At 32.1% G+C, this 13344-nt stretch overlaps 3 protein-coding genes across 3 annotated transcripts in view; all 3 read left to right on the plus strand.

Moving 5' to 3' along the window:
- Positions 1–1307, plus strand: part of Faf2 (Fas-associated factor 2) — a 15747-nt gene extending 14440 nt beyond the window's left edge. The window contains exon 9 of the mRNA XM_067048360.1: positions 277–1307. Within this exon, the coding sequence (XP_066904461.1) occupies positions 277–444 (168 nt within the window). The 3' untranslated portion in view covers positions 445–1307. The remainder of the gene's footprint in view (positions 1–276) is intronic.
- A 3113-nt stretch (positions 1308–4420) lies between these two features.
- On the plus strand, positions 4421–8331 carry LOC106685690 (NAD-dependent protein deacetylase sirtuin-2). Its single transcript, XM_014428502.3, has 2 exons — positions 4421–5350; positions 7815–8331. The coding sequence occupies exons 1-2, from the start codon at positions 4830–4832 to the stop codon at positions 8272–8274; spliced, it is 981 nt and encodes a 326-aa protein (XP_014283988.1). The 5' UTR covers positions 4421–4829; the 3' UTR covers positions 8275–8331.
- Positions 8332–10033: 1702 nt separating this feature from the next.
- Positions 10034–13126, plus strand: LOC106685711 (protein Asterix). The gene is made up of 4 exons (XM_014428531.3): positions 10034–10352; positions 10615–10723; positions 11538–11635; positions 12932–13126. Exons 1-4 carry the CDS (start codon positions 10300–10302, stop codon positions 13005–13007), a joined length of 336 nt encoding a protein of 111 aa, XP_014284017.1. The 5' UTR covers positions 10034–10299; the 3' UTR covers positions 13008–13126.
- Positions 13127–13344: the final 218 nt, after the last annotated feature.

Consider the following 13344-nt stretch of genomic DNA (forward strand, 5'->3'; position numbering starts at 1 on the left):
TGTATGATACTCTAAATGTTGTTGTTATCTCTTTTGTTCTATAGCCCTGATGAAGACCTGAAACTCAGGTCGAAACGTCGGCATAAAATAAATAAATATGTTTTTGTCTTTTAATTGTGTAGAAATTGTAGTATTTTGAAATCCTTCTTCATCAGAGCTTTACAAGATACTAGTGTAGATATAAAGTGGCCGTGGTACTAATTACTTCTTACAGTTCTCCTAGTTTAATTTTTCATTAATGTTATTTTGTTTCATGAATTTATTATTATTTTTTAGGATATTTACAACTATGTGTTCTGCCATCCTTCATCTCCTGATTGCTTTGAAATTGCGACAAATTTTCCGAAACGGATTCTTCAATGTGAATCTGAAGCTCAGAAAACATTATTAGATGCAGGTCTAGGAAAAAGTGAAGTGCTTTTTGTTTATGACCTAGAAGCATGAATGCAGCTTTTCATTGGGGACATGATCCACAATGTTCCATATTGCAATTTTTACCATCTACTCCTGTTTCCGATCATATATAATTCCTTTTTAAAAATTATTTATTTTTTTTTAATATTATTTATATATGAATGAATACCTGATGAAAACCTGAATTGCATCAGAAGTATTTTAATTTTCTTAATTGCATTTGTTTTCGCACATTTCCAATTGCGATTTATATTAATCGCTACTAATTGAGGTTTTTTTCTACAAAGAACTCCTTCAGTTTTTTTGTTTTGTTTTTAAATATATATGTATAACTGTGTATATTGTAATGTTTTTATACTAACTATTGTGATTTAAATTGTGGTATTTATTAAGTCATGAAAAGATTAAAGTTGTATGTATCTGTGCAATTTTACTTTATAAATGCATTTTCTATATATTTTTTGTTCAGTTTCTTTAGTGTTATTTTTAGATTCCCATCTAAAGATGTGAAAGATCTCACAATACACTTTTATATTCACTAGTTGTATTTAAGTTTAATTTTAATAAAATGAATTTTTTAGAAAAATTCAACAAAAAGTGAGCAAAAAAAAAGTGGATCATAGGCAATAGAATATATGTTGGAACTTCTTTTACCTAGGTTGTAGATTCACCAAAAAATCGTGTTAACAAAGCAAACATTTTTTTTTAAGCATTAATTATGTCATGTTGAGAGCTTTATAAGGTTTTATTACCTTATAATAATTTTATTTTGATGTGATCTTAATAAATTATATCACACATCATTGATGCGTGGCATATATCTTGAGGAGAATATTTTCTGTATTGGTATATTTGTGAATAAAATTAAATGTTATTAAAGTTTCTCATTTTTTTCTATGTGTAATTTATTAATTGTTAGATGTTATTCTTTCTTCCCTTCAATATGATATTTTCTATTCTTTTACTTCTTTCCTTCAATATAATATGGCCTTTGCTGTGCCAAAGTTGTTAACAATTTTGATACAGCATAATTTAATGATACGGAAAAGCTTGTATAACCACTTTTTTTTTTTTTTAAGGGTGTTTTTACTGTTGATAGTGCATTCGTCATTGGACATCTGCTCCATTTAAAAAACTTGCAATTTTATCATTATTAAAACTTAATTGTTTGGTCTTTATTAATACTTTACAAATTATTCAAATAATTGGTATATCTAATTTTAAATTTCAATATATTTACGTACTTTTTAACCCTTGCCTGGCCATTTCTAGCATATGGGGTAGTTATCAATCTACTCTAAGCAGAGTAGAAAAGCTAAGATTGATGCCTTGGGATTTCCACGATTCCTTCAACCTGGATTCAAACCAGTACTGCTTCTGACTCATGTTTGCTAAGGTTGTTTCCTCAGCCAGAACAGCCTCATACATACAGTGATCAAAAAAGTATTCATATACCATTTATTTTTTATTTTCATCAAACACTGTTACAGTTTTTACAGTGCAACTTTCTTTGAAGAATAAATATTCAATTGAAACAAACAAGACATAAATTACAAATATATTTCAAAAAACACGGTTTTTTTGGAGCCAAAAAAATATTCATACAGTTAAATATTATCAAAAAATTGTAAATAAGTAATACATATGTACATAACTTAATATTTTGTGTGAAGTCCCTTGACATTTACTATACCTGACACATTCTTGGCAAAGACTCCACCAGGTTTTCAGTCACCTCCTTTCCGATTTTGTTCCACACTGTCTTCAACTTAACTATTAGTTCTTGTCTATTTGATCATTTAAAAGTCAACTTTTTTTTTCAATAAAGCCCATAAATTCTCAATTGGATTCAGATCAGAGGACTGAGGAGGCTTAGGGAATACCGTACAGGTATTACACGATCACCATTCACTTGTTTTTCTTGCGATGTGTTTGGGATCGTTAACTTGTTGAAATAAATAAGTTTGTTCAATCCCTAATTTTGCAACACTTTTATTTAAATTGCAACACTATGTGTCTACATTCATAATACCATTGATTATGTGTGTCTCCAACCCCTGCACAGCTCATGCAGCCCCAAACCATGACAGAACTGCCTCCGTGCTTAACTGTGGGAACAATGTTCTTTAGATCCAGTGCCAGTTTGGGTTTTCTCCACACATATCTCTTTCCATCAGATCCAAAAATGTTAAATTTGCTCTCGTGTAAGAACAAAACATTTTTCCGAAATTCCAAAGGCTTGTTAGCGATTTCTCTTGCGAAATTCAACCTCTTGAGCCGATTTTTCTCAATAATAAATAGCTTCTTCCTGAGTGATCTTCCATTGTAGCCTCCCTTATGAAGCACATTTCTTATAGTTTGGGATGTAACTGATTTGCCAGATGTTGTTTCTAAATCTTCTGCTAGTTCCCTTACACTTATTTTTGGATATTTTGCAACTACTAGTACAATATTTCTGGCTTCCTTAGTAGTTATCATTTTAGGATGTCCTAAGCATTTTATATTGTCAGTAGATCCACTTATAAACTTTTTTATTATATATTGATCGGTAGAATGACTCCGTTTAAAAGCGTTTATCAATCTCCCTAATACTGAAACCTTGTTGGAATAAGGAAACAATTCTATCTTTAATGACGGAACTGAACTCACATGTTTTATGACCTATTGTGGGAGCTTAAAAATCTTAACTGGCTTGATGTATTGCTATTAGTGAGAGCCATCAGTTACCCTTTGAACCTACTAATCCATAACCAGTCCTGGGATTGTTTTTACCTGAGGATTACTTAAAAAGTTCTCAATGTTCATTGTTTGAATACTTTTTTGGCCCAGAATTACTTTTTTTTAAAATATTATAATTACATTTTTAATTAATATCTTCTTTTTTTTCATGAAAACAATTATTTTTTAAAGTGAGTTTTACAGTAAAAACTAATATTTTTTTTACGAAAATTAAGTATATTAATTTAAAAACTAAATAGTGTATGAATACTTTTTTTGATCACTGTACATTTACTTACTATCGTTCAAATGCTTATATATACTTGCTTATTAGTCAGCATCCCGATTTCTCCTGATCTTAGGATTTTCCATAAAATGATAATTTTCTCTCTTTATTAGTCATCCGTATATTCCATTTTATTTAGGTTTCGCCTTGTATCCTTGCACCCTAGATTTATTCTTGATATGCTTTTTGTGACATCAAAGGCCTTTCTGCTGTATTAAATTTCAAGATTCCTGGCTGTTACTTATTCTAGATTAAATGCTGGGAATGTTTCAACAGCACATAAAGATACAAACGGTATGGTACAAGTATGTAGCCATGCTGAAAATATATGCCTTTTTTTACCCCTACCTCTCCATTTCTAGAATAGAATTTTATTGCTCCATAGCAGAGGGAGGGTGCTTGACCAAGGTGGCTCTCAGATTACAATGACCTTGGAAACTGATGTCTGAGCTCTTTCTTCATGTTTGACCATATGTGTTCCATCTAATGTAATGTAATAGTTATTCTGTGATGTACACAATTTTTTGTATAAATTCTGGCATAGGGGTCTTATGTTTAGTGCCCCCCTTAGCAGTGTACCAAGGAAAGTCGAGAAGTTGCAACTGTACAAATGTCTGGAATTATCTTTGTCTGCATGCAAGCCAAGTCTGGCTTCCCCTACCACCATGACTTGCTGGCCAGCTCTTGTGGAAGAGACACCGAGCGTGCCTCTGACGTCACCGGTAATAATTTTACACAGTTTCGTCCTCCCATTCAAATATTTCCTTTATGTCGGCACCTGTAGAAATGTTTAAAAAATCTTAATATTCCATTCGATTTTAGTCCTTTTCCTGAACTCAGTAACTCTAAGGAAACAAAGTAAATCATTTTAAAGTTTTTATCTTAATATCAACTTTACAATTTAGTTGCTGACAGTTTTTAAAACGAACTATCTACTCTTTTATATAAAAAAATATTCGATTAACTTCTCTAATCCTTAAGATCGCAACTGTGTCTTAGCAACCAGTAATGATGGTCCGATTTGTATGATATTTTTTTTAATGTATTCACCTTTCAAATAACATGTTCTCACTTATCTCGGATATTATTGCGACATGTGTTCTGGTTTTTAATTAACTTAAAAATACTGATTGCATTTTCTATTATTTTAAGATACAACTGCACAAAATGTAAAAAATCTCTTTGAAATGATAACTTCCTTTTATAATCGGTTCACCATTTTTCCTGAAAATATATTTATCCAACACGCTCCGAGATGACTTCAAACTACAATTTAATTAACTAGCTCATCTGAATATTTGAAATATTTATAATAAAGACAATTTAATATTTCAGACCATATGTTTGTAATCAAATATAATGATTGTCAAAGTCCTCTTATCAAGTGGTATATAAAAATCAGTCAATAAGAATGGATGCTAATAAAGAGATTGAAGATCTGCTGGTGGTTGGATCAGATCCAGATGAATCAATTAAAATCAAACCGATAAGACTCAAGAAATACAAGAATGCTAAAGGAAATGAAATGCTTCTCTCTGAACCTACTATAGAAGGTATAGCTAAATATATTACGGAAAAACCATGTAAAAGCATAGTAGTGCTTTCTGGTGCAGGAGTATCAACCAATAGTGGTATACCAGATGTAAGGACGCCAGGGTCAGGTCTGTACTATACGATAGATCCTAAGAGCGTACCATATCCCCACGCCATTTTCGAAATAAGAACTTTCCGAAAGAACCCCAGAGCGCTTTACAACATGCTTTATCCATATTTAAATGGCAACTATAAACCAACTCTGTGTCATTATTTTATAACTCTTCTGCAGAAGAAGAATGTCCTTCTGAAAAATTATACTCTGAATGCGGATGATCTGGAGAAGCTTGCTGGGGTTAATGAAGACAAACTTGGTCAAGTTTATGGAACATTTAATAGGTTTGTTTAATTTTTACTCTGTATTTATATATTTTCCGATAATTTAGGTAGGGTATCTTCTAATTGTTAAAACCTGTGTATTTAGGAGGTTCACAGTGATCTAAGAAGGCTTCTATAAAAAATGTTCAATTATTACGAATATAAGAAGATTCGTAGGAGGCTTATAGGTAAAGATTATTTATAAATAGAATCCGGTGTGTCAGTCTCTAATATGAAAAATATCAGACAGGAAATAGCCGAAAAGGATGACACATGACAACCATGCCAATATTGCTGCGGACACCGGAACATCCCGAAGACGCCGCTACTGCGATGCCGCCGGATAATGTCTACCGTGGCAAGCAAGATAGGACCTGGCTTGCCCCTACTACCATACTACATACATGACTAGCTAAGTATGACTAATACTTGAATTGAGAAAGTATACATCAATGTTGCAAAAGGTGTCACTTTTCAACCCCCCTTTTTTCATACTAATTGAATAATATTCAACATACATTTGGGATACCTGGAGTAATGCACGGACAGGACCCGATGTAAACAGTATGAGTAGTCATACGTTGACGTCGAAAAGCGTCTTACAATTATTTATTTAAGTTCGTTCAAAACATATTCGTTAATAAATTTATTGATAATATGTATAATTTATGTAATATTTTAAAATATGAACGAAATTATTCCTGAAATCTTTGAAAGAACAGAGTAAAATATTTTGTACAACTTCAAGGACCCGAGTTCTAATCCGGCTGGGCAGAAAATTGTTTTTTGTTACACTGTAGCCGTGAGTCAACTCCTTGTTGTTGTTGTTGTCTGGGGCTTTAGGGCGTAAAACCCTGAGGTCATCAACACCCATAGCGTGAGTAAACTCCTGTGGGTTCTGGATCCCTCCTGGAGTCCACCCTGGGTTCCCTTAATTGGGTAAAAATCTGGCGGTCGAGCGTGATTCTGACCATCACCTCCTTGCACAACCGTTGGTCTAGTAACAGTACTCCTTTACAAAGTACTGAACCCTTGACCCTTCATAGATTGTAGCGGTACAGATTTCAATTTTTTTTTTAATATTTTAAAAAAATAAATGATGTTTTTTAATTTAAGGTTTAATCAATTTAGATTAAAAAACTAATAGTTACTTATTTCCATTAATAATAAATAAAATAATATTTAGTGTTATAGGAACTGACAACACAAAAATCAATGCCAGTATAGTTGGCAAGAGACCACGTCAAAAAAGATTCGAAAGAGCTGTATGAAACAAACTTGAAGCAGTAACCCAAGACAGGCAGGCATGGATAAGGCTGATTCTGGTGGTCCAAGAACTACAAGGTCTGTAGTCAACCGAAAAAAAAACTGACTACTAGCCAGGGCAAATATTTTAAACACTTCCAAAAATATATTATTTTTAAAGGAAGTGCATAACAATATATATATTTTCCTCGGCATTTGGGCTTCTCCAGCATTGGTGGTACATTTGGAATAATTATTATTATTGGCGCGACAGACCGTGAAGGGTCCAAGGCCTTGCACGATGTACTTAGGAAATACATCGCACGTTTCATGATGGTTTTGTAGGGTAGGTTCGTCATTCCCACCCCTTTTTTTTGTGGCTAACGGGCTCATAAATGCCTAGGGGGAGGCTGTGAGTGAGTATTGTATAATTATATGCTTGAAAAAATCCCGGGTAGGGCCGGGGAACGAACTCGCAACCTTTGGGTTGGCAGATAAGCGCGTTACTATGCTAGTTATTATAATTTTTTCCCAAATTTTTATTCGTGTTTTTTCAAGTTTGTACATCCTCTGCAACGTAAGATTTTAAAATTTTGTGTGTGAATTGAGTTAGTATTAAAAAGACACGTTTGGAGCTCTCGACTTTTTCTTTAAACAAATTCTCCATGCTTAGCTGTCCTCATTTAGAAAGATATTTTGAAAGTGACTGACTTTTCGAGTAGAACAAATAAAACCTAAAATGGAATCAATAAGTACAACGTTATTTTAATAATTATAAATTAAGAATTCATTTTTATCGTCCGGTGAACTGGTTGAACAAAGACTATTGAGCTTATTGTGAAATATTTGGTTGCTCTAACATCTCCAGAATTTGCGAGTAGCTCAATTCCTCCCAAAGGAGCCAAAGCCTCGTGTATTGCTATGTTAATGATAAGGATATGATAAATATGGTCTGGATGCGGTTAAAATAACCCAAATAGGAAACAAACTATTTATTTTGAGCCAACATTTCCCCCTCTCCCTTACTTTGCAAGGCTTCATCAGGGCTTTCAAAATGAAAGAAACCGAAATAATGGCCAGAATTTGATCGCACCCGAACCATCTTCCTTTTATTAATTACACTAAGTCTGTCAACGATCTTCTAGTAATTTAGTATCCTAATTATTGCATGATCTTTATCATCAAGATTAATATCATGATATTAATCTTTAAGGTAATAATTAATTCGTACTTATTTTAGGTTCAGTTGTCTCCTGTGTAAGGATGAATCTTCGGCCCGCTGGGTCAAGCGTAAATTAGACATGGGCCAAACTCCGAAATGTGACTGCGGAGGTATTATTAAGCCAAAAATATTCTTTTATGGGGAAGCACTCCCGCAGTTGTTCTGTCACAACATGGCCCAGGACATGAAGAAGTGTGACCTCCTGATAATTTTGGGCTCATCTCTTAGTGACGAACCAATTGCTTCAATGCCGTTCTTGGTTGATAAGAAGTGCCCGAGGTTGGTTATCAATGGGACACCCCTGAGCAGATCCTTAGACTTCGAATTTAACACTAGCATCGCGAAGGATGTCTTTTGGCAAGGCGACTGTGAAGATGGCTGTGTGAGGCTTGTCGATCTGTTAGGATGGACAAATCACCTTCATGCGATCCAGCAAGATTCACTAAACAGAAATGTTAACAGGCACTCACCTATCTAATTCTTTGTAACTAAATAATTAGTATTGAAATATATAATATTTCATCATTGTTTCATATTTACTGACCTCATTCGCAAATACCTACTGTTGTTCTTAGGCTAACTTATCATTTCATGTAGGGTCTATCCTGAAACTACGAGCAAGTTTGCTGTTCAATGCATGGAACCTAATATAATTTAGTTAGTTTAATTTTTTTCTAATCTATTAACGTTATGTATATATATATTAATGTTCTGTATATACTACCTTGAGAAAATTAAGTTTCTATTTGTTCTAATAGAAAACAGCAAATGTCAAACCCGAAAATCGCTACTTACAAGGTTGTCCAATTCCTGTTTTTTAATCATTTCCCTTTTAGGAAAAATGGGAGTGCCTTAGGTGCGAAAAACGTTTCTTCTTCTTTAGAAAGTTGAAACATAGTAGAATGTAAATTTATAAAAAAATTGTGATTAAAAGTAATCACAAGATACGGCTCAGTGTGTATTCTTATCACAGACTAATTTCTGTGAACGAGTTTTACATCGAGTAAAGTCCGTCCATATACAAATGGGTAAAGGTAACTTTTTGAAACAGTGTATACTGATGTTTAGGAAACACTCCTTGACCTGTTCGACCTTCCCTCCCGGACCGCCACTAAATTTAGGTTCCGTCACAATTTAAGTTGCATGCTTGGTACCGTAATTTTCAAATTATCATTTAATTTAATTAATTATCTGTGGAAGCAATCATTTCTTTTATTTACAATCATCAAATTGAGCTGGAATTGAAGCGTATTCTGTCCTTGAAAAAAAAAACTTATAAAAAATGTTTATCATATCGATAATACAGATTTCATTTCGTGAATTTAGAATCTGTGGAAGAAGACATGCGGGTTTCATTGGTTTATAAACACTTGCAACTGAGCAAATTAAAAAAATACTCTCAATATTTGAAATTGTACAGTTCCAGATAATCCAAAAATCTATTATGTTTCAAAATTACTCCCTGGCTATACCGGTACTATTGTAAGACCCTCCTTCAGCATGCTCAGCCTACTTACCTCAAATGCCCATATGACAACAAAAGGACATTTTAAAGATCATATATGTTATGATTCTATTAGTACATAATTGATTGTTGATAAAAAAAAAATATTTCAAAATGCCAACCGATTAGATGTCTCATCCGCTCATATTTTGAGCACTTATATAGAAAAAAAATAATATAAAAGTTAGTATATCCAAAGCATAGGAAAAAAATTCTAATTAAATAAAAAAATATTTTTATAATTAAAACTTTTATAGACATTTACATGCTTGTCAATCTTTGTAAATTATTACTTCTTAAAAATAATCAATTTGTTTCCAGAGTTTTACACGATAAGAACGGTATTGAAAAAATAAACAACTTTAATGAAGTAGATAAAATCATAAATTTTAGAACGTACACCATTTTTATCATGATTGAAGGTATTATCTCAACATAAGGGTATTTTCACCTGACAAATTTTTATAAAATTTAATAGAATCACTCATATTGTTACAGGATCGATATGTAATTTAACAAAACAAATAATGGATGTATATTATAAAATTAATTAGACGTGTCTATTGTCCCTTAAACAGTACATGCTTAATTAAAGAATTCTAAACCTAATATATATTCAATGATATCCGATGAGCTTTCAGTAAAAAAATCATTTAATTTCTTCTTCTCTAGAAAAAATAAAACAATTAGATTATTATTTAGGGATATAATTAACGAATTACCTAATTAACAGTATTAATTGATAAAACTATCATATCTTTCCGCCTATAGTTTCTAAATCAGAAATGAGTTCATCTCCTTAACGAAGAAAAAAATCTAAAGTAGAAATATTTTCACAGCTATAATCTTTATTGTAATCTAGTACGCAACTTTCCTTCGCTGGTGGTCAAAGAGTTAACCCTATGCTCTATGGAACAGAAGTAACTTCAAAGGAACCTCCTTAAGTTTATTATTCTCCTTTTGGTTATCATTGCTGTTTTCGAATTTATTTTTTTCATAATGCATGCTTCTAATCATGCGAATGATCCTAGACGTCCTGATAGGGAGCACAGGTAAGAAATTGAGTTTATCACATGGAATTTTAGTTTTGAAAACGACCTATGAAATGGCTATAACCGTAGAAGTAAATGTAATTAAATTGAATTACCAAGTTCGATTGTGAAAATCATCTAAGACTTTAAATTTAAAGTTTAGTTAGTTCCATCTTTTATTTTTTGTTTCATTAAGGAGTAAAATTGACATTTCATTATTAAGCTTGTTTAATTAAACTTATCACGAAATCTCTTCATTTACCAACCATATATTATTATTTAGGTACAAACCTCCTGTGGCAAACCCAAATAATGCTACAGCAGAAGATCTTACTCCAGATTACATGAATATACTTGGAATGATATTTAGTATGTGTGGATTAATGATGAGAGTAAGCTGGAATTTTTTTTTAATTTAATTAATAATTATTACTTATTTTAAGAATATTGATTCAGAAGTGTCACTGGAACATGCCTGATCCACATGAGAAAAATGCCCTTTCATTGTTGTAGTTTATAACCTCACTCTAATCAGTGATTTTTAATTAGACTGCGAAATTATACACCAAACCTTAACTGAAAATGATCCATTGAGGACTTGTTTATCTCTTTAGTGAGCGGAAGTCTACTTCTTGTCCAATAATACTGTTGGTCATAATTCATGGCAATTTAACATTGTAACATACAGCTTCTCACTAAGATAGCGTAACACTTATGAAAAGCTACAATTTTAAGAATTTTTGCAAATATTAGGCATGTTCCAAAAAACATCAGAAAGCTTGTGGCCATTCAGTATGTATTTTTCCATTCAAAAACCTAATGGTAAAACCGAATCACCTTATTTTCCAACTGTTTGTTTGAACATACCTATTGATTGAGGTACCTTCCCCCTTTTTTTATATAATGAATCCTAAACCTAAAAGTGTGTATGACTCCTAGTTTTATGTTGTATTTATTCTCCTATCCACCAAAATGTTTCTGGTTTTCCTCATTCTGTTTTATAGCTAATCTGTTATACCTCTTACTGCATTATTTTTGTTAATGATAGCATGATATCCTGCCGACCCTTATTAATCATTATGATTTCATTACTTTTAGAACTCCTAGTTTTTTTTAACCTAACATTTCCTTTATAGAAAATTTATAATTAATATTATCCTATGACAAAATATTTATTCAGTTTTATTATTCATTTCTTTGTTTTAGTTAAAATGGTGTGCTTGGGTAGCTCTTTACTGTTCTTGTATCAGTTTTGCAAATTCTAGGGTAAATGATGAAACCAAACAGATTGTCAGCAGTTTTATGTAAGTTTCTAAATTTCTATTAATGATATATTTATAAGTTTACTGTTTACATCAAACATAGGCATATAAAAAACAATAAGATTTTGGAATTTAATTTTCAGTTGAATTGACTTCAATCTTCTCTCAGATAAATTTCTTAGTTTAGACTGAAGTTTTGGGCTTTATCAAATAAATGTTTTAGTACTCAACTACAGGATAAAATATTGTCTATGTTGTCTTAAATCATATGAGTGTTAGATGATTAACACCCACATTTTTTAATATTGTATCAACATAAAGTTCATTATTTATTATGTTTGAATCACAGGTTGCATCAGACAGGTATAAATTAGAAAATACTTGTAGGGAAACCTGTACTGTGGGATGAAGACCATTCAAGCCGACATTGAGTATCTGTAAAAGCAAGGATGGGAAAATTCTTACTGAAGAAAAATTTTTTGGAATGTTTGAAAGAGCATTTTGAGGAACTGCTGGAAACCACAAGAGTAACAATCATTTCAAACCTCAACTATTAAGGTGAATACCTGGATGGGGAAGAAATGAAGTAATATAACAGCTATGATCAAAACTGGAACTATGAAATCCAATTGATGTTTCTTTGGTCTCAGAAGTTTTCTCTGGTGTAGCATGATGAACATGACTACAAAAATATTAATTGATAAAACCCTCATGTGACTAGTGTTTCGAGGTTGCTAATTTTACTCCTTAACATACTTACCTACAATGGACTCTTTATCTCTAGGAAAACCATGGAAAAGGTTTTGCATGTGTAATGAGAAGATTTGGAAGAACTGAGTTTTACATGATGCTAGGACCCTACTTAGTGATAACTGGATGGTTGCTGCACAGGATCTGTACAACTAGCACAGGTTGATCAATGAGCTAGAAATGGGTTGGAAAAATATGTTACAATTTTTTACAACATTGTTTTTTGTTTCATTACATCAACTCTTATTAATTAAATACTAATTAAACAACAATATAATTGATCACTCAGTAATAATACTGCTGGAAATACTAGCATAATGCTGTTATCTGACACAAAGAACATCAATTATAAAACAAATTAAGAGTTTATTTGAACTATCTTGCACAATCTGAAAATTGTAACATACATTATTGCAACCCATTATTCACATCTTGTTTTCTTGTATAAAATTAAAAACATTGGCTTTAGTCATAATGTGATTTTTTCTCAATCATCTTTTATTTTGATTTACTACTACCCAGTTCCAATAATTTTGATCTTGCTCTAAAATGATAAGAGAGATAATGCATATTTTTGTTTGTTTGTAGGTTGTCAATTTCTGCCGTGGTGATGGCGTACCTGCAAAATCCTCAACCAATGACTCCTCCTTGGGCTTCTTATTAATAAATTGCTTATTATAAACCAAAAAGTTTAATATTAACTTATATTGTAATAATATTATGTACCATATTTTTATAAGCTGATCCATGTATCCGCTTTAAATAAAACTTATTTTTATAGTCTCTTTCTTGTTTTTAATACAATAGAATTTCAAATGCTGTGACCATAGTCAACGTGATATGGGATGACAGATGGCTGGAGGGGGGTATGACACTAGAAAGGCCAAATCTATAAGCCAATTAGTTCCCCCTACACCTTGTGTTCGCACACAACACTTTATCATTTATCACAGTTGTAGATCTCAATTCCCTTGAAGTAGGTAATAGTATGCAGACACTAT

This window comes from Halyomorpha halys, unplaced genomic scaffold (assembly GCF_000696795.3).
Source record: "Halyomorpha halys isolate HHAL.00 unplaced genomic scaffold, Hhal_1.1 Scaffold725.1, whole genome shotgun sequence".
NCBI classification, from domain to species: domain Eukaryota; kingdom Metazoa; phylum Arthropoda; class Insecta; order Hemiptera; family Pentatomidae; genus Halyomorpha; species Halyomorpha halys.